The 27,610-nt window shown below is 40.2% G+C and overlaps 1 protein-coding gene across 1 annotated transcript in view; it reads right to left on the bottom strand.

Moving 5' to 3' along the window:
• The window catches only part of LOC109922808 (protein CC2D2B-like), a 158,169-nt gene that overhangs the window by 25,793 nt on the left and 104,766 nt on the right, over positions 1-27,610 (bottom strand). The window contains exons 25-30 of the mRNA XM_048609173.1: positions 21,850-21,945; positions 21,366-21,392; positions 21,074-21,277; positions 11,494-11,583; positions 11,052-11,165; positions 6,961-7,095 (exon numbers count right to left, since the gene is read on the bottom strand). Coding sequence (XP_048465130.1) covers positions 6,961-7,095; positions 11,052-11,165; positions 11,494-11,583; positions 21,074-21,277; positions 21,366-21,392; positions 21,850-21,945 — 666 coding nt within the window. The remainder of the gene's footprint in view (positions 1-6,960; positions 7,096-11,051; positions 11,166-11,493; positions 11,584-21,073; positions 21,278-21,365; positions 21,393-21,849; positions 21,946-27,610) is intronic.

Genomic DNA, 27,610 nt, shown 5'->3' with positions numbered 1-27,610 from the left:
ACTTTTCTTTTCAGAACTTATATCATCTCTCACTACTGCCCTGATGTCGTCGTTAAATATCAGAACAACACCACATCTCTTAACTTCTTATGTGTCCTTCCGAATAGTCTGATTCCTCTGGATATTTAATTCCCAATCGTGACCATCCTGCAACCATGACTCTGAAATGGCTTCTAAATCATACTCATTCTCGATAATTTGTGCCGTTAACTCATCTACCTTGTTTCAAATGCTACCAGTATTTAGGTAAAGTGCTTTTATGCTAGTTTTTATACCTTCTTTTTGAATTCTAACATTTCCATCAATGATATCTCCTGAGTTTACCTTCCTCTTAACTTCTTTCATAGTCCTCAATGTAGTTAAACCCACCATTATACTTCCTGTCATTTTTCCCCTTCACTTCCCCTATCTCACTGGTTTAAAAGTCCGAGTGACCACTCTATTTATCCTTTTTGCTAGAACACTGGTTCCAGATCGGTTCAGTGGAGACTGTCCCAATGGTACAGATCCTTCCTGTTACAAAATTGATGCAAATGCCCCATGAAATGGAACCCCTCTTTCCCACACCACTCCTTTAGCCACATGTTTACTTCCCTAATTTTCTTATCCCTATGCCAATTTGCACGGGTAGTAATCCAGAGATTATAATCCTTGAGGACCTGTTCCTTAATTTATTAATAGAGATGTTAGAATTCAAAAAGATGGTATAAAAACTAGCATAAAGGCACTCTACCTAAATGCTTGTAACATTTGAAACAGGGTAGATGAGTTAATGGCACAAATTATCATAAATGAGTATGATTTAGTAGCCATTACGGAGCTATGGTTGCAGGATGGTCACAACTGGGAATTAAATATCCAGGGATATCAGACTATTCGGAAGGACAGTCAGGAAGGTAAGGGACGTGGTGTTGCTCTGATATTTAAGGATGACATCAGGGCGGTAGTGACAGACAATATAGGTTCTACGGAGAATAAGGTTGAATACATTTAGGTGAAAATTAGAAATTCTAAGAAGAAAAAGTCACTGAAAGGCATAGTCTATAGGTCACCAAATAATAACATCACACTGGGATGGACAATTAGCAAAGAAATAACTAATGCCTGTAAAAATGTATGGCAATTATCATGGGGGATTGTAATCTACATGTCAATTTGTCGAACCATGTCGGTCAAGGCAGCCTTGAGGAGGAGTTCATTGAATGTATCCATGATAGCTTTCTTCAACAATATGTAATGGAACCAATGAGGGAGGAAGCTATCCTAGTTCTGGTCCTGTGTAATGAAACAGGGATAATTAATGACCTCATAGTTAGGGATCCTCTTGGAAGGAGTGATCACAGTATGGTTGAATTTATAATACAGATGGAAAGTGAGAAGATAAAATCCAATACCAGGGTCTTGTGCTTAAACAAAGGAGACTACAATAGGATGGGGGAGGGGTTGGCTAATGTAGACTGAAAGCAAAGACTCTATGGTGGGACAGTTGAGGACTTTCAAAGCAATTTTTCATAGTGCTCAGCAAAAGTATATACCAGTGAAAAGGAAGAACTGTAGGAAGAGGGGTAATCATCCAAGGATGTCTAAGGAAATAAGGGAGGCTATCAAATTGAAAGAGAAGGCATACAAAGTGGCAAAGACCAGTGGGAAACTAGAAGATTGGGACAACTTTAAAAAAAGCCAGAAAAAAAGCTATAAAGAAAAGTAAGATAGATTATGAGACTAAACTAGCTCAGAAAATAAAGACAAATAGCCAAAGTTTCTATAAATGTATAAAATGAAAAAGAGTGGCAAACGTAAACTTTGGTCCTTTAGAGGATGAGAAGGGGGATTTAATAACAGGAATAGCTGGGGCATTGAATAGGTATTTTGTGTTGGTTTTCACAGTGACACAAGTAACTTGCCAGTAATTGATGACAAAGAGACTAAGGTAGGTGAAGACCTAGACACGAACATTATCACAAAAGAGGTTGTGTTGGGCAAGCTAATGGAACTAAAGGTAGACTGATCCTGATGGAATGCATCCCAGGGTACTAAAAGAGATGGCGGGAATAATAACAAATGCATTCATGGTAATGTTCCAAAATTCGCTGGACTCTGGGGCAGTTCCAGGAGTTTCAAAAACAGCCAATATCTCGCCACTGTTTACAAAAGGAGACAAAAGATGGGGAACTATAGGCCAGTTAACTTAATTTCTGTAGTGGAGAAAATGCTCAAATCTATCATCAAGGAAGAAATAGCAAGACATCTAGATAGAAATTGTCCCATTGGGCAGACGCAGTATAGGTTCATGAAAGGCAGGTCATGTTTGACTAATTTTCTGGAATTCTATGAAAACATTATGAGCGCAGTGGACAACAGGGACCCAGTAGATGTCGTGTATCTGGATTTCCAAACGGCATTGGACAAGGTGCCGTACAAAAGGCTGCTGCATAAGATAAAGGTGCATGGTGTTACCGGCAATGTATTAGCATAGATCGAGGATTGGTTAGCTAACAGGAAGCAAAGAGCTACAGCATGCTGCTGTACAGAGGGACCTAGGTGTCCTTGTGTATGAATTGCAGAAGGTTGGTTTGCAGGTAAAATAGGTAAATAAGAAGGTAAATGGAATTTTGTCCTTCATTGCTAGAGAGATTGAGTTTAAAAACTAGGGAGGTTATGTTGCAGCTTTATAGGGTGCTGGAGGCCATACCTGGAGTACTGCATGCAGTTTTGGTCTCCTTACTTAAGAAAGGATGTGCTAACGCTGGACGGGGTGCAGAGGAGATTCACTAGGTTGATTCCAGATTTGAGAGGGTTGGCTTATGAGAAGAGGCTTCAAAGACGGGGATTATCATTGGAATTTAGAAGAATGAGGGAGGATCTTATAGAAACATATAAAAGTAAAAAAGGAATAGATAAGACAGAAGCAGGGAGGTTGTTTCCACTGGCAGGTGAAACTAGAACAAGAGGGCATAGCCTCAAAATTAGGGGAACCAGATTTAGGACTGAATTGAGGAGGAATCTCTTCAGCTTAAAGGTCGTGAATCTGTGGAATTTCCTGCCCGTGAAGTAGTTGAAACTTCCTCATTGAATGTTTTTAAAGCTAAGATAGACAAAGTTTTGAATAGTAAAGGAATTAAGGGTTATGGTGAGAGGTGGGTAAGTGGAACTAAGTCCATGAAAAGATCAACCATGATCTTATTGAATGGTGGAGCAGGCTCGAAGGGCCAGATGGCCTACTCCAGCTCCTGGTTCTTATGTTCTTATATAAATACACTGAAAATGAGTAAGATATCCACGAGGGAAGGGATTCCTTGTGCTAAATCTATTATGTCCAACCAAAGCAAGAGAGACGTTGGGTAAAGAAGGGAGCCAGTTCCTTCCTCCTCACCCAGGTGTGTAACAATTTGGAGATATCATGTCCAGCATCATAACAAATTGGGCATCTTCTCCTGAGATTAGTCATAACACAATGCATGTGGCTTTCAACAAATATCTTATTTTAAAGATACTCCACTGTGCTTTCATCAGCCTCTTAAAGAAATATCATGCACAACCCTTCAAACTCAAGCTCACGAAAATAATTAAGTATGAATGCATCATAACCTCCAAACTTTAAATAAATGAAATTCTATTTTTGAATGCATTCCATCCCAAAGTCTAGACAAGGATAGATCTTTTTAAAAAACTAAGACATAGTTACACACCCATTCTCATCTTCACCATATCATTACCTTAGTTGTAGGGATTGGTTAGCTCAGTTGGTTTGATGGCTGGTTTGACAACAATATGGGTTCAATTCCCATATTGGCTACGGTTGCTATGAAGGTCCCACCTTCTTAATCTCTCACCTCACCTAAGACTGGTGACCCAAAGATTAAACCACCACTGTTATCCAAGATAATGCCAGCACAGTAGATAGGTTTGGGCTCATCGGAGCCCATCCACTCCAGACTGGCAGCATCATTTTCTCAATGTAATATTAGACTTTTTCCTTTGTCTTCTTCCTTTCTTCTTCATCTACAATGCTGGACCGGTGTCGGCAGAGTGGCAGCTGTAGTGTGGATTGGGACTCCTGGTGGCGGTGGCTGTGTCCAGAGTCTGGATTCCTGGTGGCAATAGACGTGGAGCCTAGATTCTAGGAGGTGGCAGCGTCTGGAGTAGGGACTCCTGGCGGCAGTAGGCCTGGAGCCTTGGACTCTTGGCGGTGTTGGCGAGGCAGGGGCGGCCGCAGAGCAGGGGTCTATTTACCCTTTCAATGGCCCTCATGATTTTATAAACCTCTATAAGGTCACCCATCGGCCTCTGACACTGCAGGGAAAAAAGTCTCAGGCTATTCAGCCTCTCCCTATAGCTCAAACCCTCCAGTGCTGGTAACACCCTTGTAGATCTTTTCTGCACCCTCTCAAGTTTAACAACATCCTTCTTATAGAAAACCAACCAAGTTTGTATGCAGTATTCTAAAAGTAACCCACCAATGTCCTGTACAGCTGCAACATGACGTCCCAACTCCTACATTCTATGCACTGATCCATGAAGGCAAGCATGTCAAATGCCTTCTTCACCAACCTGTCTACCTGTGATAACAAGGTGTAGAGCTGAATGAACACAGCAGGCAAAGCAGCATCAGAGGAGCAGGAAAGCTGACGTTTCAGGCCTAGACCCTTCTTCAGAACTTAGGGAACTTAGCACCTGCACCCCTCGATCTCTTTGTTCGGCAACACTCCCCAAGGCCTTATCATTAACTGTATAAGTCCTGCCCTGGTTTGTGTTATCAAAATGCAACACCTCACAATTATCTAAATTAAATTCTGTCTGCCATTCCTTGGCCAATTGGCCCTTCTGATCAAGGTCCCATTGTACTTTGAGATAATCTTCTTCACTGTCCACTTCACCACCTTTTTTGGTGTTATCTGCAAACTTACTAACTATGCCTCCTATATTCACATCCAAATCACTTATATAAATGACAAAAAGTAGTGGACCCAGCACTGATCTTTGTAGCACACCGTCAGTCACAAGCCTCCAGTCCAAAAAGCAATGCTCTACCACCACCCTCTGTCCTAGGGGAAGTGAACATCGCACCTCTGCACAATTCCGTTCACCAGGAATTTTTGATCAGTGCTCGCAAAGCGGGGTGTCAATTTTCCTTTGTTTGTCATATCCAGGGCAGATATCAGGAACAATGCATGGCAGCTCCAGACTGACAGTGCCAACCTGAGTGCACAACAGTATTTTACAGATGGTGTCAGTGCCAGGATGTCATCCCATTCCAGGCTGAGTTGTCCTCTATATGGTGAGTGGTAGAGAGGAGCTAGAATTGGATGATAGAGTGCCAATGGAATTGGGTATGTAATGAATGAGTTTGATGAGATGCAACAAGAAAACCATCAGGCTTCACAGAGAAATACCCTCCATGAAACTTGACAAAACTGGCACTTTGCCAAAACAATGTAAAATTCAGCCCCTGATATCTTTCCTTTTATCTTTCCATTGTTATTATTACCCACTTACAATTAATTGTTCTCAGGATTGGATATCCTGCTGCAAGTGCCCACTTTTATGTAATGACTGTGCTTTCTCTAGTCCTAGTACTCCACGGGACATAGCATAAACTGAATTATTTTACTGAGTTCCTGATATGGCTAATCACATGCATTCTCTAAATTAGACTTAAAAAATCCACATAACAGGTTTAACACAGTTTGTATGATGAAAGTACAAATGTTTATCTATTTAAATAAGTCATCCACTGATGTCCAGCACAGCTAGTGCCATGTACAGCTGTGCTGTGACTACCTCAATCTTCAAACCAGCATGCAATTTTGGTGTCACTATCAAATAGGCTGTGGATCCACCAGAGAGCATTGTGAAGAGGCCCTTTGCTTTCAACCTGCCTCTCCACAGCTTTTTTAGGCCCCCACATGCACTCCCAGGTTTGCCTACAGTTGTTCAGTTCCTAACAAGTGGGAAACGCAGGGCTGGCCCATCTCACACATCCATTACTCTACATGTTTCATCAACAAGGCCATGCTATGAAGATCTATACACCTTGCATCCAGTTGGCAATTTACTCCATATATCCAAGAGGGTTGGTACTCTCTCGATCGATGATGCCACACATTCACATGTCAGATAGATGGCACCATTATGCATGGATTCCTCCATCGTTTGCACTTGTGACTGAACTGCTTCAAGAAGATTTGACTGATATTTGCATATTTCATGATTGAAGAAATGATAGACTCACGGGGGAAAGCGCATTGTAAATCAAAACCCATAATCCTTGAGTTGTTGTTAACATGAAAATTTGAGTAAACTGCTGAATTGCCCCAATTTTACCATCTAATTCAAGTTAAAAGAATATGCACACTAGGTTTCTTCCATTCAAACTGATAATCAAACTGTTTTTTACCAATGGCAAAAAGTAGATAAATTGAAATGTGGATCTGTAGCTTTAATTTAGTTCTTTTAAAAGTTCCTATTCACACAAAAGGACAGTCACACAAAGGCAGACAATACATGAATGTGATGGGTGGTCAAAAATAAAATCAGGGAAACACAATTTCACGATACCAGTTCGGACCACAAACATTGATGAATTGTATTCTTTTGATGCTGTTCACCTCTTTGCTGATGCCCCAAGGTTGTGAGTACGCCAAAATCAATCTTTCATTCACTGATTAAGAATTTGCCCTTCCACTGTGTCTGAAGATGTTGTCCCCCTTCTCCATTCAACAGGGGATTTGCAGAGAGAGCAGGTTACAAAGTCAAAGGAGAGTAGCCAACCACTAGAGATTTTCTTTTACTTCTCCACACAGAAGGGAGAGAAAGAGATGAATATTTTCTCTTCACAGGCTGAATGTTTCTGCTGTTAGGTCAGATTAATCAAAAACTGTGTTTGGCATATAAAGTGTATAATAGCCTGTTTAATGATTTAATTGAGACAAATGTGATTTAATGTTTAAGAATACTCACATTTTCTTTATTGATCAAACAATCAGCACTTTGAAGTGGACAAAAAGCATTGTACTGGTCATAACACTCTCCAGTTTCTGGATTCCAAATCATGGTGGCCGTTTTTTCTTGAGTAATCACATACGCTGTCACTCCCTTTAAAATAGAAGTTGTGAGGTGATACAAAGGAATATCTTTTGAATAACTAAAATATAACCTAAAGAAAAGGCAATATCAACGTTTACAATATGCAAGTAAAAAACAGGAACATTGACAAGTTGGCTGAAATTCTTCATCCACAATTTGTTGACAGTCGAATAGAATGGCCACAACCTTCAGGACTCACATAAATAGATTCTATCTAGGGGACCTTGTTCTTGGAATTATGTAGAAGTGAGTAGAACTTCCAGCCACACATTCTTTGACTCTTCTAATTCACATTGAAGTAGAATGTTTTTCATCCTATTTGGAATAACAATTTACTGAAATTATCCTTAACAAATATAGTGATTACTGATCGGGTAAATGTCATTGATTCTACGTAATATATACTCAATTCTAAACAAACCTTTATTTGTCACCCTGAAGACAGATTGGATTGAAGTAATAAGAGCACTGAAACATTACACTACATAATAAAATGGTAAAATAATAATAGGAGACAGTTGAGGAGTGACAATATAACTGGACTGGTAATCTAGAGGCTAGGCTTATTCCACTATGGCAGTTGGTGGAAATTAAATGCAATTAATTACATTTGCAATAGAAAGTTAGCCTCAGTCGTGGTGGCTATGAAGCTACCGTTAATTGTCAGAAGACTCATCTTGTTCACTCGTGCTCTTTAGGGAAGGAATATTGGCAACTCTTGCCTGATCCGGCGTAAGTGGGATTCCAGCTCCACTCTACCTCAGTTGACTCTTAACTGCTGTCTGAAATGGCCTGTCAATCCTCTCAGTTCCAGGACAGTAAAGGGTGGGTAACAAATGCTGCCTTGCCAGTGACACCTCTATCCCTTGAAAGGATCTCAAGAACATGAAGTAACTAGAAATGTCAAAAAAGTAGCTCCAAGATACATTAGCTTGGAAAGATAAGAGGAAAGAGGAGATTTGACCCAAATGGAACATCATGAAGTTTTCAAAAAAGTGTAAGGTTACAATAAATAATCTATCATGCTTTATTATTATTCCTGCTTCATCATTTGTTTGAGTTTCTGTGGTTTTGTTTCTTCTTCAAGCTAGCTTGCAACATACGATTGCCCCTACTATGCTGAGCTGTTAAATCAAGATTATATCCTTTATGTCAGTTTAAAGATTATTGTGGACTTCAAGCTCTCTACATGCAGAATCCTCTGAGCTAAGTTTTACCACTTCATTGGAGACTGGGTAGGAGGCTTGACAACCTTAAACTTAGAAACCAGTGCATACCCACTGACCAAGGTGAGGTGCTGGAGAGACAACTCATCAGTGGGCCTATTAAAATCATTAAATGGTCAATTTAATGGACATAAGAGCCTCTACTTGCCGCAACTAAAATTTTATATGTGCCTTTAGAAGGATATAACCTCTTAAGGAGAACATGCCTCGTTTTTCAACATTTTTTGTCAATTAGAGCTCTCCCCTCGATCACCACCAAGATCACCCTTCCCCCACATTTCCAATAGCTTCTGCTACTCCTCTTTCCCACCCCAGCCTGGCATAATGCTGGACTGACACCAACACAACCGTACTGCCTGCTGGGATTGGGTGCAGTTTCAGAAAGAGACTTGGCTTCAAGTGGCACTGCTGGGACCAGAGAACTGCCAGCTAGATATTGGCCTGCAGCTGTCAGAGGTGCAATTTCCTCTCCAATAAGGCAAAAGGCTTATCTCACATCAATTAGTAGCACAATGGTCATTAAATGGCTATGCAGTGAGCTGGCCAAGCAAAGATAATGATGGGAAACTTTGATTCTTCTGCCCAGCATTAAATTCAGCCCATGTTTGTTAGTAACTCATGACAATAAGTTTAACATTTTTTGGAAGCCCCTAAAATACCGGAAAATATCAGAAAGAAGTTTTGCTGCTTAGTGATAAGTTTCCAAAGAAAACAAACATCTGGATCCATTTACTAAAATAGATAGAGTGGATAAACTATACCATTTATATCAACTACACCATGTGCTCTTCCAGCATAAGGACTGGTGTTAATGAGAAATATGAGCAAAAAAGTCAAGTACACAGACTACTTGATGCTCATTCCTGTAGTAGTCTAATTTGCTCATCTAGCTTCTAAACTCCTTCCATGTTGATGACTCAACAACTTTACAGATTAATCCAGAGATTTTTCACCTTTTGAATAAGAATGCAGTTTCCTGCATTGTTTTAGGTGTGCTTTGCACTAATTTAGTTATATTTTGCTTGATATTTTTGAGTGAAATTATGCTCTGAGGTCACTCTGTTTTTGCCATTTGATAGTTGCCGTAATCCCAAAAAGGTTATATCATAGAATCACTACAATGTGGAAACAGGCCATTCGGCCCAACAAGTCCACACCACCCCTCCAAAGAGCACCCCACCCAGACCCATTCTCCTAATTTCCCACATCTAACCCACCTAACCTAAACATCCCTGGGCACTATGGGCAATTTAGCATGGCCAATCCACCTACCATGCACATCTTTGGACTGTGGGAGGAAACCAGAGCACCCGGAGGAAACCCATGTAGACACCGGGGGAATGTGCAAACTCCACACAGACAGTCGCCCAAGGCTGGAATCAAACCCAGCTCCCTGGTGCTGTGAGGCAGCAGTGCTACCCACTGAGCCACCATGCCATATAGTGAACAAATATTAACAAGTATGAGAAAACGGATCTCAGCAAAATGGGGAAAGTGTGATCATCATTTAATATATCCCTATCATTATGATCCAATAATTTTCTGCCATGCCCTCGAAAGAGCTGGATAAAAAGATTAAATGCTGGTAGTGAGGTGTCCTGAGTGAATGAATAGATGAGGCAAATGGCGTGCAGGGTTAATAATCTGCAGTAGAGATGGGTAAGAGATAATGAAGGAAGATATTGCATGCCATAATAAGAGCGTAGAGCATTAGCTTTGATGGGAGGTGGCTACAGTAGTGGAGTCACAGTGAGTGTGAGGTAACAGAAAGAAGATTGTGGCATGTACTCTCGTACAGTGTTGAAGGTATTGACCTTCCCGCAACATTGCTGGGCATCTCTCAAGTTTATGAACCTCACATTGACCCTGGTGGAAACTTTGGACCAGCCTGGCATGGTCTGATGCTGTGGTCTCCTCTTATGCTTCAGAGAAAAGAGGATGGCCCTGTCTGCACTACGCCATCCACTAACTCCTTCAGAACCTTCAGGTTCTTCTCCGCAAAGCCATGAGCTAACCAACCTTTGTTTGCGATTTCTGGAGCAATTCACATGAACTGTACAGAGTACTTCTGGACTGACAGCACTTGACCTGATTTGAAGTGCACAACTGGCGACAATGTATGCAATATGACAGGCAGCAATCTCATCCTCATTATAAACTCTTCTGGTCATTATCTCAGCCACTCTACCCCAGGTCCAGGGCCTTTCTGACATTTCAATTGATGCTCATCTTGATTGCTCTATTAATTAGCTGATTTCTGTTCATTCAATTGGACCTTTACTGGTTTTCCCATTCTCTGATAACCTTCCCTTCTACCCACCCTTTTCATCATCCTTCCTTTCCTAATGAAGGCTTTTGAGATCGCAAAAGGTTTACCTGTGCTCCTCAGCTTTGGAGACAGCGTTTAGTCTCAGCAGGGTAACTGCTCCGAGCGGCATTGCTGGCACCACAAAGCTGCCTGCCAGTCGGATTGACCAGCAGCCTCCTAAGGTGGGACTTACTCCCAAGAAAGATGTGGCTAACATTACATTGCTGCAAGGTAGCTGTTGCGCTTGTGGATTGCTCTGTTTGACTTTTTATTTGAAAGGGCAGAAACCACAGCACAGTAAACTTGGAAAGAAACTGTTTTTCTTTGCATTTTCTTTTTTCCATCCTAAATTATAGTACTTTCACATCTTGAACAGTCACATGAGTTGGAAATTAAATAGAAACATAAATCTTTATAATTACTGTACTTACTTCAAGAATTGAGGTTCCTAACAGCACAAAAGCATTCACCTTCATGTACAAGAAGTAGTTACAAAGAAGGACTGCATGGTCTTCTTTACCTCCAAGTATCAGATTAAGAAATTGCTAAATGTAAACAAAATGAATTAAAGCTATTATATAGCATTCTTGAAGGAAACATGTTCGAAACTATTACTCACGTGTAAGTTATTAGCATTTAAAATCCCATACTTTGGAAATTGATAGATTGTACCAGAGGAACAAATGATATTAATAAATTAAAAATACATATGTAGTACACCATGAGGATAAGTTTATATGTAAAAACTTTATTAAGCTCATAACATTAGTCCACAACTTAAATTTAAGTCACAGCTAGGAACAGATTTAAGTAATGTAATCAGCATATTTGTCCTCTAAAATATATAACATTTATCCTTGGTGTTCTACTTGCCTGTGATGTCAGCCAAGTATTGCAGGCATCTGAAAAGCCTAGGTGATCTGGAAGGTATGGAATCAAGGACACAAATCTAGCTATAAGATTCTAAAATGGGAAATGGTACCAATTATATAGGTGTCAATAATATCACAGTTAATAGAAATATAAACTGTTTTATAAGTATAAAGGCAACTTTTCATTTATTTGGAAGCTGTCAAAACACCTTCACAATTTATTCATTTATTAGATAATAAATAAATGCAGTAAATTTAACATATATCCATTGATGTAATATAGAGATCATAAGTAATAAGTTGTTAAACTTAATATATTTTGCAAAACAATAATTTCCAAACTGAATAAACAGTACACCTAACAATGACACAGGTGAAAGTTTTAAATTGGTAGGAAGGGAAGGGTGACCTCTTTCCGCACATTAGGGATTCTATGCTTTTTTTTGTAACTAAATAAGGGTTTGGTGAATTCACAAATGATTTATACAGGGCTGAATTTTACCAGAAATTGTCTTAAGTATTAGTTACATTGAGTTTTTGCAGCGTTCTCACATGACCAAACTCACCTCTTAAATTAGGAACCACATTCCACAGTGCCTCAGACATCCAATGTTAGCTCAGTTGTCCCACTTGCTGTCGGTGAAAGTTCTTGCCAATCCTGATGTACCCCAAGCTGGCACTGCATAATAAAGGGCAGATGCTCCAGGCATTCCAGAGCAGCTCTTGTCGGTTGGAAACATTTGTTCTGGACATGGCAAACAAGGGAAAATTGGACCCTTGCTTTGCAGACAGAGACTGGAGGCCCTGGTAGATGGGCTGGTACAGAGAAGGGATGTCCTAATTCCACAGGACCAGCAAAGGAGGCCAAAATACCAGACTATCAGCCTGGTCTGAGGTTGCCTAGCAGTGTCAAAACAAGGTCAAAGACTTTCTCCACACTGCCAGGGTCAGTGCCATCATCTTTGCTTCATTACCTCACCAAGATTCATGCTCTACCACATTTGATATTGCATGTAAATACGTCCCCCACTCAATTCCCCCATCCTATTAACCCGGCATGCCTTCTTTGCTGTCCAGTCACTTGCTTGGGACACCGAACCACCTCGCCCCTACCTGTAGCTGTGTGCCACCTGCGTTCATCTTATTCAATCCCTCCATTTCTCACATTTCAGCAAAAAAAAGGCTCATTAGGAGGGCTGAAAGAGGCAGGTAAGGTGGTGGAATGCTGGATATTCAGCTCCCCACTCCTTATGAGGAGACAATCCTGATCCTTGCTGGTGGGGAATGAGACCAGTGGCAGGAGAAGGGGATGGTATCAGGAGGCTGTCAGATGCTTTGGATTAACTACCTCAAACTTAGTGTGGAGATGCTGAAAGAAAGATGTTGTGAAGTAAATTTTGCACAACCAGGAAGGAGAGATCACATCCAGAGCGAGACACAGCCTAAGTGAATATATAGTTTGGGGAATTTGGAGGCATAGTTGAATTTAGGTGGGGGAAAAGGTGATTTTTGCTTGCCTTTTTTGACTTATAGTTAGTAAATTTTTTTAAAGAGGTTTAACTGAAGCCCAAGTTCAGGGACCAAGTTCAGTAAGAAAAAGAGTGACATCACAGGTAAACCATAATTTCATTGGTTAGTGATAGCTACTAATTTGACTATGGGTACTTGCAGATTGAAGATAAATAAAGGAATTTGTGGGCTACAAACTAAAAGACCTGAGTGAATTTTTTAAAATTAACTTAAGAACTAAGTAATTAAAACAGAGATGTTGTGCCAGGCAACGTGTTATAACTGCATGATTTGAGAGATGGTGGACCCCATTGTGGGTCATGGTGACCACATCTGTAGCAAGTGTTGATTGTTTGAGGACCATCAGCTCAGAGTTGATAAGCTGGAATCTGAGCTTCAAACACTGTGACACATCAGGAAGGGGGAGAGTTATCTAGATGCTGTTTTTCAGCAGGCAGTCACACCCCTTAGATTAACTATCTCAAATTCAGTCAGTGGTCAGAGAGAGGAGGGTGTGACTACCAGCAAGGCAGGTAGAGGGACCCAGGAGGTAGCGCTGAAGGAACCTCAGCCCTTGAGTTTGTCTAACAGGTTTGAGATTCTTGCTTCCTGTTTGGATCCAAGTGGGGGCTGCTGGGAGGATGAGAAAACTGACCATAGCAACATGGTACAAGGAGCCATTCAAGATGGGGGAGAAAAGAGAAATGTATCAGAGGGATGTAGGGATAACTCTTTAAAACCAAGATGAGGAAGAATTTCTTCAGCCAGATGATGGTTAATCTGTGAAATTGTTTTTTCTTTATTCATTCACAGGATGAGGGTGTCACTGGCTAGGCAGCATTTATTGCCCAACCCTAATTGCCCAGAGAGCATCTAAGAGTCAACCACATTGCTGTGGGTCTAGAGTCACATCTACGCCAGACAGTAAGGATGACAGTTTCCTGCCCGAAGGACATTAGTGAACCAATGGGTTTTTCCAACAATTGACAATGGATTCACAGTCATCATTAGACTCTTAATTCCAGATATATTTTGAATTCAAAATTCCATCATCTGTCGTGGCAGGATTTGAACCTGCGGACCCAGAACATTATCTGGGTCTCTGAGGAAAAGGGAAGCACTGGTGAGACTGCCTTCCATGCCATGTCGCCATTTAAGAAACTAACATCTTGGTGTGGACATACAGAGTGGGAGAGAGGAAGGACAGAGACAGTCACCAACATCAAAAACAGCAAGAGAGAGGATCCTGTGATTCTGAAACAGCATGACCAGCAGTTTGATAAAGCGCACAAAACAGTGCAGGATCAGCAGCTTCTCAAACAACTTGAGAGAGTGAAAAAAGCAACTTCATAAAGAGGAAAGCAGACTTGTGTGAAAAGAGTCATGGTGGTGTGATATAAAAACCAGCAGCACAGAGCCCCTTCAACCTGTTTCTACCTATCAGAGCACAGGAAAACAAATGGATTTTTCTTCTGTGATTCTTTTGTTTGATCAATTGATTTAAATCAGAAAACATCATTGCAGCTGAAGAGTACAATTAAGAAAAGCAATTTTCAATTACTTAACATTGAAATTAATTAAATAGAACGGAGATGGCCAGGCAGGCAATGTGCTGCCTCTGTAGTATGTTGATGATGATGAACACGGTGTAATTTGCAGTGAACACATCTCCAACAAGTGTTTGCTACTCCAGGAACATCAGCTCAGACTTAATGAGCTGGATCCTGAGCTACAGACACTGCAACAATTCAGGAAATGGGAGATGCACCTGGACACTGTGTTTCAGGAAGCAGTCACACCCATTAGATTAATTATGTCAAATTTGGCCCATGGTCAGGGACAGAAGAGTGTGGCATTAAGTGAGGCAGTATGGGAATCCAGAATTTATCTTTAGTGCAAACTCAGCAGTGCCTGGTCAAAGGCACACACCATAGACTGGACAAGCAAACTGACCACAGCACCGTGGCCAAGTTGAGGGAGAAAAAGAAAATGTAGTAGTAATTGGGAAGAGCATTATTAGGAGAATGGATACGGTTCTCAGCAGCAAAGTCAGAGAGTCCCAAGGGCTGTGTTATCGAACTGGTGGAAGGTGGCTCAATGCATCCACATTCGCTACTCTGTCTCCGAGACGGCATTCTAATTTATAGTTATAAGCACTTATTTCACCATTGAATGGGGCCTGAAGCTGTGAGTGGCACTTCCTTGTCCTCTTTAAACAGACCAAGTAGGAAATTGTTGTCTGTGATTATCACGAATTTTCATCCATAAAGGTATTGGTGGAACCTCCCGACTCCCAATATGACGACCAATCATTCTTTTTCTATCTGGGTGTATTTATATTCTGCATTAGCCAAAGTCCTGGATGCATAAGCTATTGGGAATTCCTCTCCATTAGGCCACCTAGGAGCTAATACCACCCCGATGCCATACAGGGAGGCATTGCATGTCAATACCAGATCTTACTTGGGTTCATAGTGTGCCACAGGGATCCCTGATTGGACCAGATTAACAGCCCCAATCAGTGAACTCATATTCTATGATATTCAGCAGGCTGACCTCATTACAATCCCTACACTGACATCATCATCACCAGTACTGTGTTGTTGCTCTGTCGTGTATCATCCTCTGCCAGAAAAATTTCTACAATGTCTTGCAGCTCTCTAATGATCCTTGCCTTCTCCTTAACAATTTGTGCTCTCTACGTCTGCAAGGTTGACACAGCGTAACTGTGAATAGTTCTTAGGAAATGTGGCATCTGATAAATGCAGTAAAAATCACGGAGACCAGAATCAGACACATGGGACTGGGTTTTTACACTGCTTCCCTGGTATGCTAGAAGGTGGTGGGGTGATTGTAAAATGCAGCATGTGGCCTGCCTACCGAGGTGCCTGATCTGTCACCCATTTTATGAGTGACAGTAGAAACGTCGGACATTCTACCCAAACTTGGGCAATTGATGCTGTAATTGATTTAATTAATACTTAATGGCAAATAAAGCCTTAACAGCTCCTCCACTCCCCTGTTAATACTTTACCCACAGCAGGAGGAGGCCCATGCCAAGCAAATAGGCTGGAAGCTTTGTCTGTGGAGCTTGAGGGCAGGCATAGAATGGGACCTCCTTTGGCAGTCCTCTTGCCATTCATAGTAACTCCCCGAGGTCATAACCCCTTTTAACATTTTCCCTAGACTTTCAAACATGTTACCCCCATCATCTTTATCTGAATGTGTAAAGAAAAAGGAAAAATTGGCAATCTAGCTAGGAAGGCCCCTTGGAGAAGAGTGATCATAATATGATAGAATCCTTCACTAAGATGGCAAATGACACAGTTGATTCTGAGGCTAGGGTCTTGTATCTAAATAAAAGAAATGATAATGGTACCAGGTATGAGCTGGCTATGATGAATTGGAGATTTTTACTTCAAGGGATGACAGCAGATGGGAAATGGAAAACATTTAGAGTGCTTCGGTGAACTGAAACAATTGTTCATTCCAATCTGGCACAAAAAGAAAATGGGAAAGTTAGCCCAACAATGGCTGACGAAGTTAATTAGGGAATAAAAACTGAAAGAACTATGGATGCTGATTAAGAGGGGGAAAATGAAGTATAAGAGTATGCTTGCAGAGAACATACAAACTGACCAGAAAAGTTTCTATACATAATTGAAAAAAAAATGATTAGTGAAGACAAATGTACATCCCATACACTCAGAAACAGAGGAAGTTATAATGGAGAGCAAAGATGGGAGACCAATTAAATACATGTTTTGATTTTGCATTAAGAAAGGAAAAAATAACATTCCAAACATGTTGGAAAAAACAGAGCCTGCTGAGAGGGAGGAACTTAAGGAAATCAGTGTGAATAGGGAAATGGTGTTGAGGAAGTTGATGGGACAAAAGGCTGATAAATCACCAGAGTCCAATAACATACATCTCAGAGTATTGAAGAAAGTGGCCTAAAAATAGTGGATGTATTGGTGGCTATCTTTCAAGATTCCACAGACTCTGGAACAGTTCCTATGGATTGGAGGATAGCATTTGTAACATCGCTATTTAAAAAAAGATGGAGAGAAAATCTGGAATGAGAACAAAGAACAGCACAGTACCAGAACAGGCCCTTTAGCTCCCCCCTGCATGCATTGACACATGACACTTTTCTAAACCAAAAACCTTTTGCCTTTACCTGGTCCATATCCATCTATTCCCTGCTTATTCATGTATGTGCCAAGATACCTCTTAAATGTTACTGATGTATCTGCTTCTCTGGCAGCATGTTCCAGTCAATTACCACCTGATGTGTAAACAAAATTTCCTATTAAACTTTCCTCCTTTTACCTTGTACCTAGTAATTGAATTTCTACCCTAGGAAAAAGGCTCCAGCTATTCATCCCATCCATGCCTGTCAGAATTTTGTAAACCTCAACAGGTCACCCCTCAGCCTCCAATGTTCAAGTTAAAACAAACCAAGTTTGTCTAATCTCTTGTCATAGCTAATACCTTCCAAGCAACATACTGGTAAAGCTTTTCTGTATCCTTCTGATAGTGTGGCGTCTAGAATTGTATGCAATATTCCAAATGTGGTTTTTCTAAAGTTATATACAGCTGCAACATGACTTGCCAATTTTTATACTCTATGCCCTATCTGATGAATGCAGGCATGCCATATGCTTCTTGATCCCCTTATCGACTTGTGTTGCCTCTTTCAGGGAACTGTGGACGTGTATACCTAGATTTCTCTGTGTATTAATGCTTCTAAGGGTTCTGCCATTTACTGCATTCTACATCAGACCTTCCAAAATGGATCACCTTGCCTTTGTCTGGATTAAATTCCATCTGCCATTTCTCTGTCCAATTCTCCCTCTCTATATCTTGCCACATTCTTTGGCAATCCTCCTCAATATTAGCAGCTCCTGCAACTTTTATCTTGTCCACAAACTTATTAAACAGACCACCTACATTCTGCTCCAAATCATTGATATATATTACAAACAACAGAAGTCCCAGCACCAAACTATGCAGAACACCACTGATCACAGATCGCCAGTCAGAAAAACACTCTCCACTGCTATTCCCTGTCTTCTATGACTAAACCATTTCTGTACCCTTCTTACCAGCTCACCACATATCCCATGTGACTTCATCTTCTGTAATTATATGTTAGTTTGACATCATGAATTGGGAGTAATGTGAGAGTCCATTATAAAAGATTTAATAGTACAATATTTAAAAAGTAGCAGCAGGACAAGACAGGGTCAGCATGGATTTACAAAAGGGAAATCATGCTTGACAAATCAACTAGAATAGTTTAAGGATGCAACTTGTAGAGTTGATAAGGGGGAGCCAATGGATGTAGTTTGCTTAGACTTCTAGCTTCTAACAAGTTCCCACATAAGAGATTAGCATATAAAATTAAAGGGTATAGAATTAGGGTTAAAGTACTGATATGGTTAGAAAACTGATTACTAGACAGGAAACAAAGACAAGAAGTAAATGGGTCATTTTCTAAGTGGCAGCCAGAGACTAGTGGGGTACCACAGGGATCAATGCTTGGATCCCAGCCATTCACAATACATATTAATGTTTTGGATGAGGTATCTAAAAGTAATATCTCCCAGTTTTCAGACAGGATAAAACTGAGTAGGAGGGTGAGCTGTGAGGAAGATGCAGAGTTGCTTTAGTGTGATTTGGACTGTTGAGTGAGTGGACAAATGCATGAGAACAAGAAGTAAAATGTGGATAATTGTGAGATTAACTTTGCTAGCAAAAGCAGGAAGGCAGATTGTTATCTGAATGATGATAGATTGGGAAAGAGGGAGATGCAACAAGTTTGAGGTGTCTTTGCCCACTAGTTGCTGAAAGTGAGCATGTAGGTACAGCAGGCAGTGGAGATGGCAGATGGTATGCTGTTATTCAAGGCAAGAGGATTTAAGTATAGGAGCAGGGATGTCTAGCTACAATTGTATAGGTGCCTGGTGAGACCACACGTCAAGTATTATACACAGTTTTGGCCTCCTTATCTGAGGAAGGATAGTCTGGCAATGGAAGGAGTGCAACGAAAGTTTACCAAACTGATTCCTGGCATGAAGAAAGACTAGATCAATTAGGACTGGAGTTTATGTGAGTGAATGAGGATCTCATAGAAACCTATAAAATTCTAGTGGGACTAGACAGGGCAAATTCAGGGGACATTCCTAAAGAATGGGGAGTCCAGAACTACAGTTCACAGCCTAGGCATACTGGCTTGGCCATTTAGGATGAGATGTGGAGAAATTTCTTCACCCAGAGAGTGGTCAGCCTGTGAAATTCATGACCATAGAAAGTGGTTAAGATCAAAATATTTAATGTTTTCATGAAGGAGTTAGATACAATTCTTAGGGCTGAAAGGATCAAAGGGTATGGGGAGAAAGCAGGAACAGGGTGCTGAGTTTAATGATCAGCCATTACCAGATTGAATGGTGGAGCAGACTCAAAGGGCCGAATGGTCCACACCTGCTCTTATTCTCCATGTTTCTAACTATGTCCTCCATCAACTCCTCTTCTTCAGGGACCATCCGGCATCCCAGCAGTGGGCACTAGTTAAACGTTGCGCTGTTGGAACTAGAGAGCTGCCTGTCACTCTGATTAGCACACAGCTCTCTATACATGACTTCTTGTCCAGACGGTAACAGAATCTCATCATACCGAGTGCTTTTTGTATGTGGAGCAGCCACCTTAATTACGGTTGGGTTTCCATCCAAACTTTTAGCTGGGGCATGGGAATACACCCTCTGCAAAATCCATCCCGTGGTAAGGGATGTGTGACATGCCTTTAAGGATTATTCTTATAGCAAATTCAGGATACGTGAAGAGAGTGGTTGTGGTGACAACAATCTTCCCACAGATCACAACAACAACTCCCTCCAGTTCCTTATTGCTTGTGACAGCACATCCAAAGATACATAGAAAGATTATAGAGCAGTCTTTTCCTCCTCATGCTTGTGATTCAACTTCCTGGGTCTTTTAGATCAACCTGTTCAGACATATTTTTAATATACCCTTCCACAGCAGGTGGGACTTGAACCCAGAACTTCTGGTCCAGAAGTAGGGATCTTGATGGGCATAAATTGTATCATGCACTGTTAAATGATAACAATCCTCTTCCTACATTTCAGAAATGTAAAACCTAGAAGTAAAATGATGATAAGGCATTTCCATTGAAATTAGACATACCTGCCTGTACCGAGATGTTGCTTGTTCATCCCCTGCAATTAGAATCTATCCTTCTCCATTCCCTTCCCATCACCTCATTAAGTCACAGTATTTGAAGTGGGAGATCAAATTTGTTCCAACCTTTTATCTCAAGGAATGCCAAACTCAATCCTAACTGGTCTTAAAGAGGCTACCTGGAATCTTCAAGTGAGATTGTGTTTGCTTATCCACAGCAGAATGATGAACAGCCCTGAATTTTGTGGGAAAATTCCATAATCTTTTTCCCTTTGTCTGGGTGCCGACCCCATTCTCATTTCCCAAGGTCTCTTCTCAACTACCTTACTTCAAAAATCTTACCTGCATTCCACGTGGCAAAGTGTTGCTTATCTCTTTGCCCATATAACCGTGGTTCAGTCATCAAGTCAATTTTCTTCTCTGCCACTTGTTGTGACTAGGAATGTAGCAATGGATCCTCATGCATATCATGGTATTTTGGAAATAAAGCTAACCTCACTGCATAAGAGGTCAGCTCTTCATTGTTTTCTGAGATTATTGACCATGAGATATCAGGGCATGAGTGGGGTGTTGGGGCTTTTAAATCATGGAGTAACAGTCAGTCAAAACCTGCTAGTTGACCATAGAATTTTAATAGAACTGTACATTATTAAGGGAGGTGCTCAGGACAGCAGAGAAGAAGTAGTATTTGATCAGGAGTTCTAGGAGTCAATAGGCATGGAGGAACAGAGGATCTGGTTAGCAAGGATAGTGAAGAGCAGGTTAATTTTTAAAAACCATGTTCTCCAATTTAGCATTACTTAGGATTCTTAAGCTCATTGTGCTATATTAGTTTCTTTATGAATCCAACAAATAATTACACTGTGACATACAAAGGTTGCCTTGGAATTTTCAGGAAATATATCAAGCAGTTCTTGTGGTGGACAAAGTGGTCTGATATATCTTGTAACAATCCCAACTCTACATTCAGTGTCAATAGTATTGACAACGACTCTTCGCTTTGGGTAAAGATTATGAATGTCTTTTTGAAATATATATGCCATATGTAACAGATCTTCATCTTCTGTTGTTTCCAACTGGAGAAAAACAGAAGAGATAAATATTATTTTTAACTGTAATGAGATAAAAATGATCAAATATCCATTTTCTAATCAGATTACTAACCTGCCAGAGAGGTGGTTGGTTGTCTTCCTAAAGCAAAAGCATATGTGTTTAGAAAAAAATTCTTCTCATTGCAAAATACCACAGCTAAAAAAATGACCCAGCCAATTCCCAATCTGAATATACTGAAAATTTCTTAAAATGCTATTTAATGGCCTGGAATTAAATAATTAATTTTTTATACATTCAATTGAAAACTAATTTTAATTAAGTTGAGTACTTACAGTATCTGAACAAGAAACCTGAGGATCCAAAGTCATAAAGATTGTTAGAAGTGAGCTTTCTGCAAGTCCAAACTCATAAAATTGCTCACAAGAGCCTGTATCTACTTTCTTCCAAGTATATCCTAGTAACATCGGTGGGGTATCTATTCTGAAAGTACCATTCACCTAGCCATCATAAAAACAAAAAAATGCAACTCTCTCAATGATACAATTTTTAGACAATTGGTACATTCTAATAATTCAAATGTAGGTAAAACTAATACCTTTGATTGTTCAAGTACTGTATTGAATGGAATAGCAATGGATCCCAGCCAATGCTTGACATGTGGCTTAATATTGCACGTCTCGAGGCAGTCACTCTAGGATTAATAACAGTAATTCATTTATATGCTTACTTATTGTATCAAAATCAGAAAAGGTCAGAAATTACAGGTAGTATTTTTCAAGTGCAATACTTAAAGTTTGCTTATGGCATAATTTTTAATCGAATGCAATTTCTGAAGTGGGTTGATTTAAAGAGAATTAATATGCATGTCTTTCATGTACACTAGGATATTCTGTTTAAAATCATCAAAACATTTTATTTCCAATACATGTTTTTCTATGCAAGCAAGCCATTTTTGCTTCTCAGATTTAGCTATATAATGTTCCTGTGTGGTATGCTGGGAATTTTACTATTTTAAAGGCTCTATGAAAAGGCAAGTTGTTGTTGATTTTGAATTTTTAACACAAATTACATACTGTGCATATCAATTTTCCATATCTTTTGAATTAGTTTGAGATGTAATACATTAAAATCCAGCTCGATCAATAGAGATTGCAGACTGGCGAGACCTCAATTCTCGTGCAACTTAGAATGATGGCAAAAATATCAGCAAAATACTGTCATTATTCCACTGACACTAACAGTAAATTCAAGCATTCACACATCCACAGATTAACACAGTAACCTAGAAGTCAGTGTCCCTGATTCTAACCTCCGCTAAAGTTTGCACAGTTGAGTTCTCCCCAGTATGCAATCAAGGCTGGACTGGCTGTTAATGTAATACATTTCAAACTAATTCAAAAGATCATGGCAACTTGATGCGTACTATATGCAATGTGTTTAAAAATTCAAAATTAACAACTTGCCTTTTCATAGATCCTTTAAAACAGTAAAATACCCCAAGGTGCCGGACAGGAACATTATGCAGCCAAATTTGATAGCAAGCCAGATTGGCAACAATAGAAAAGGCAGGAAGAAGTTTGGTCAAAGACGTAAAGCCCAAGCAACTTAAGCCACAGCTGTCAATGGTACAGCAATCAAAATCAAAGATACCCAAAGGCCAGAATTAGTAGAATATGACTCTGAGAGTTGTGAGGCTAAAGATGAATTCATAGATAAAGAGGGGTTAGGCCTTGGATGAAATTTTTAAAATGGTGAGAACATTAAAATTGAGCCACTGTATAACTTTGAGCTTATATAGGTAAGTGAGCACATAGCTAGTGGATCAGCTGGACTTGATGCAAGGACAAGAGAAGCAGAGTTCCATGTAACCTCAGTTTTAAAGTGATAAGAACGTGGAATGCCAGGAATATGTTGGAATAGTCAATCCTAGGCATTATTGAGAATTTCAGCAATAGATGATATGAGGCAAGGGCAGAGATAGGTGATGTTAAAAACATGGAAACGAAGGTCTAGCTTTTGCAGCTAGGCTGCAGAGCACAACACTCCAATTGTGTGTGTCACTTCTATAGGGCACTGAGCAGCCAGCTGCACATGATCTTTTGGCAGACAGCTAGTTAAGGGTATGGATTTATAGTGGTCATCCACTTAAAATGTAGAGCTTGGAAGAGCAACAATTCCACTGGAAGATGCTGGCACACAGCTACCAACCTAGCGTTCACTGTTACTTTTCATCCAGGAAATGCAGTTTGCTTGTCACACCTAAATGTACCGTGTGCCTGCCTTTCGTCCAGGAGCTACAACCAGACTGTGTTCCATCCTGGACATTCTATCTAGGAGATCTAGCTTTCTTGTCTTGTGATCAGGGAAATGAAAAGAAACTTACAGTTGGAATGCCAGATGGAAGACTCGAGGTGGCCTCACAGTTTAGCAATGCCTTCCTACAGGCGTTCCTCTAATCATAAAGGACAAGGCAAGAGGGCCTCTTTTTTAGACGCTGGAGAAGGAGACCAACTTGCCTAACCAGGCAAACTTGGTCAGAGATCACAAAGGAAATTGACAGCTGTGGAATCACCCAAAGAACCTAAATCTAGGAAGGCCATTAATTACTTAATTTGATATGCCCCCTTGAATGCGCCATACTACTTTTCTCTTTAAAAGGTTGTATGTGGCAATGCAAGAGATAACCTTTAGCAGAGTTTTGCCCAGTTAATGTTAAATGTTCACTCAATCAGAGAAGGTTCAAATAGACTAGTTCCTGGGATGAAAAAGTTGTCTATGAGGAACAGTTACGCAGATTGGATCTAGCTCATTGGAGTTTAGAGAACAAGAGGGTCTTTTTTCTTGAAACATAAAAGATTCTGAAGGTATTTGTCATGATAGATATAGACAGGATATTTCTTATGGTGTGGGAATCAAGAAATGGAATGGGGAGGAGGTTAGAAGAAGGTCTCCCTTCAACTTGGATATCAAGAAAAATGTCTTTTTTCAGAGCAGAGCTAGGCTTTGGAATTCTCTTCCCCAGTGTGTAGTGGAGGTTGGGACATTAATATATTCAAGGCTACATTAGACAGATTTCTGATTGACAAAACAATCAAAGTTTATGGTGGATAGGAAAGTAAGTGAAGTTAAGGCCACAATGAGATCAGTCATGATCTCACCGAGTTGCAGCGTAGGCTCGATGTGTTAAATAGTTTCCTTCTGCTCATATTGTTTATGAACAAATAAGGGATCAGGCAGTAGCATTTGCTGCCAGGGCATGACCACATTCCTGTGAGAAATGCCATCATTTCTGACTTCCTGATAGTGTCTGCATTTAGGGGGTATTCATATGCTCCCAAAATGGCCTGTTACCAGCATAGGTGCAAGTTCATCTCCACTACTAGTGTTCTTTTTTGTGCTGCAGACAAAAACTGTACATAGCACAAAGGAAAGGAGAAAGTCCAGCAAAAGGATGTTATATGCATCCTCTGAACTCCTTGAGGAAGGGGCCTTGAAATCTGCAAGGCAGTAGGACAGTAATTCTATCATTGAACATTAAGGAAAAGTGGCAAAGCAAGAGAGTGAGTGAACTAGTGTGGGCCACAAAGATGTATCGTGCAAACATATGAAGTATAGTAGTCAGGTGTATTCTGGACACAGGAACCTCAACTCCACAGTATAGTTGCAATGATGCAACAGGAAACTCTTAATCTTTCAGCCTATATGTTTTCTCACACAGGTCAGATTATTGGCAAGGAAAGACAATTGGAAGGACCAACCAACAGTTCACCCTCTGAGGACACACCATCAAATTATTCTCACACATATTTCACCAGCACTAAAACTTGATGAAGACTGCATGAATGTACCTAAACAGGTTACAGAGGTGTGGACAGTTCAAGCCACTGACAGTTGGAGGACTATAGGAGGCCAGTCCATTGATGAGCCCCAAGCTTATGATATGCCTCTGCATTGAGAGGTAAGGGAACATCTGGCAGAACTGCCAAAGGCTGTGAGCACCTATGCATTGAACACAGAGGAGATCATCCAGGCTATGAGCTTTGTCTGTCTATAGCATGTGTAAACATGTCTTAATCCATGTACAGTTTGTTATTTCATGGAGAGCTAGATCCAACACAATAGTCAGTGGGTACCAGAGAAGAGCATAGACCTTCATGCCATTTTCTCATTCACGAGCTTTACACTGCATCAGCAAGACAAGACAGCCACAAGGCATACAGCATGTCTTTGTTCTTTTCAAGTCAGCAGGGATACAAGAATGTGTTGAAAAGCAGGAGGATCAACTTCTTTCTGCATATTAGGGCTCCTCTTAGGGAGCTTCTGGTGAGCACAGCAGTCCTTCTTGCCAGTTTATTGGTACCTTTAGTTATAATGTCATGGCCTCAAAACTGAAAACAAGTGCCTCTATGCCAAGCAGAAAAAAGGGCTATTTTTGTTTGGTTTAACAACCAAGCAGAGAGCTGGTAAGGACAAAATCTCTGCTAAAGGGTTGGGGATTGTGGAGATTTAAAGACCAACAAGTCACCAGAGGATGCTTTGCAACTGGAAATCCATTCAGTTATGATCAGAAGATTGAATGAAGGGAATTAGTTTTAAGAAGAACACCAGTATGATGAGATAATAATAAGAAATCTTGTTGTAACAAGGAGTAGCTTGAGTCTTCATATACAAAATCACATTTCTGCTGAGAGTGTGATGAAATGCACATATGTGGTGAGGAGCTTTCAACTGTGCTAAAAAAGTTAATGGGGAGTACCATTTCTGTAGTTTAGAGTATTAGCTGCATATTAAATAATGTTTAGTTGATGTTGATTTTAGTTTATTTGTTACAGTAAAAGCTTTAAAATGGGAAATCTTGTCATATCATTCTTTGTGTTAGTCAGTGGGAAACTCATAAATCATTTTAAAATTTACCATTCTTTTTGAGATTCACTAATAATATGCTAAGAAAGATCACATGTTTGTAGAAATTAAGCAATGGTGAAAGACTAATGAACTCAGATGCTGCTATTTTGAGCTAGAGGTTGAATTCACTTTGAATGAGAAGTCACTTATTGCAGATACAGAAGAAAGAAAGCAGTGAAAATATTTAAGTAAGAACATTTTTATGGTATCTGGTTGGACAGTAGAGAATGAGGATTAAAGATACAATAGGCCAAGCTGGAATAAGGGAAGTTTAGGGGAGGTGATGGCCTAGTGGTATTATCGTGGACTGTTAAGCCAGAGACCCAGATAATATCCTGGGGACCAGGGTTCAAATCCCCCCATGACAGATAATGGAATTTGAATTCAATAAAATATCTGAAATTAAGAATCTAATGATGACCATTGACAATTGTTGGGAAAAACCCATTTGGTTCACTAATGCCTTTTACGAAAGGAAATCTGCCATCTTTATCTAGTCTGGCCTACATGTGACTCCAGACCCACAGCAATGTGGTTGACTCTGATCTACCCTTTAGGCAATTAGGGATGGGCAATAAATGCTACCTGATCAGCGACGCCCTCATCCCATGAATGAATAAAAGAATAAAAAAGGAGCTGAGGTGCTCAAGAAAAGAGAAAATGCCAAAGGATTAGGGGAACAGATCAGGATGTGATTTGGGAACAAGAGCCACACCACCACAACAATTTGATGGAGCAAATGGTGGATAAAGCCAGGCAGGTTTTATTTGTGGTAAATGTGTACTCATCCTTCAGCCAGGATTCTGTTGTTACAATCAGCCACAATAAGTTTCCAAGTGAATGGCCATTCTGGAAGGAGATGTGGAGAGTGATGAATTATGTGGAGTTAAAGTTCAGGATTCAGTTGTGTGACAACATTTACAGAAATGAGGTGAAGTAAGAATGCAGCATCAGCAAAGAGGTATAGTGAGTAAAGTCCAGGAGCTATTTGAGGGGAGGGTATCTAATGACACACCAATGTTGATGCGACCATGAGAGTGAAGATTCAGGAGGTGACCACAGGCCAGAAGGAAGATGGTAGTTGGAGGTCACTATAAAATTGAGAAATAGTGGAGGTTGTACTTCAACCCATGCAAGCAAATCTCTGATCAGGAACAGACAGATTGTAACTGACGCTTAAAACAAAACAGTACAACTAATGCCTAGGCACAAATTAATGAGGGGATTAAAATACTTCAATTTCAATAACTAAATTACAGCAACAAGGATGGAAGGTCTATAAGCTGAACAAAGTTACTTCAAAATATAAGCAACCATGCAGCAAATCAATGATCAATATAGTTCAATGCAGAAGTATAGAATTCATGTCCAAAGAAGTTCATTTGTAGGCCAAATTTGAGAGACATGCTAATTCTTTTCCAAAGTGCAAACAGTGGTCATAGAACTGGAAT

This window comes from Rhincodon typus, chromosome 20, assembly GCF_021869965.1.
Source record: "Rhincodon typus isolate 14 chromosome 20, sRhiTyp1.1, whole genome shotgun sequence".
In the NCBI taxonomy this organism is placed as follows: domain Eukaryota; kingdom Metazoa; phylum Chordata; class Chondrichthyes; order Orectolobiformes; family Rhincodontidae; genus Rhincodon; species Rhincodon typus.
The sequence above is the reverse complement of the archived record's forward strand: the minus strand, read 5'-3'. Positions and strand labels throughout refer to the sequence as shown.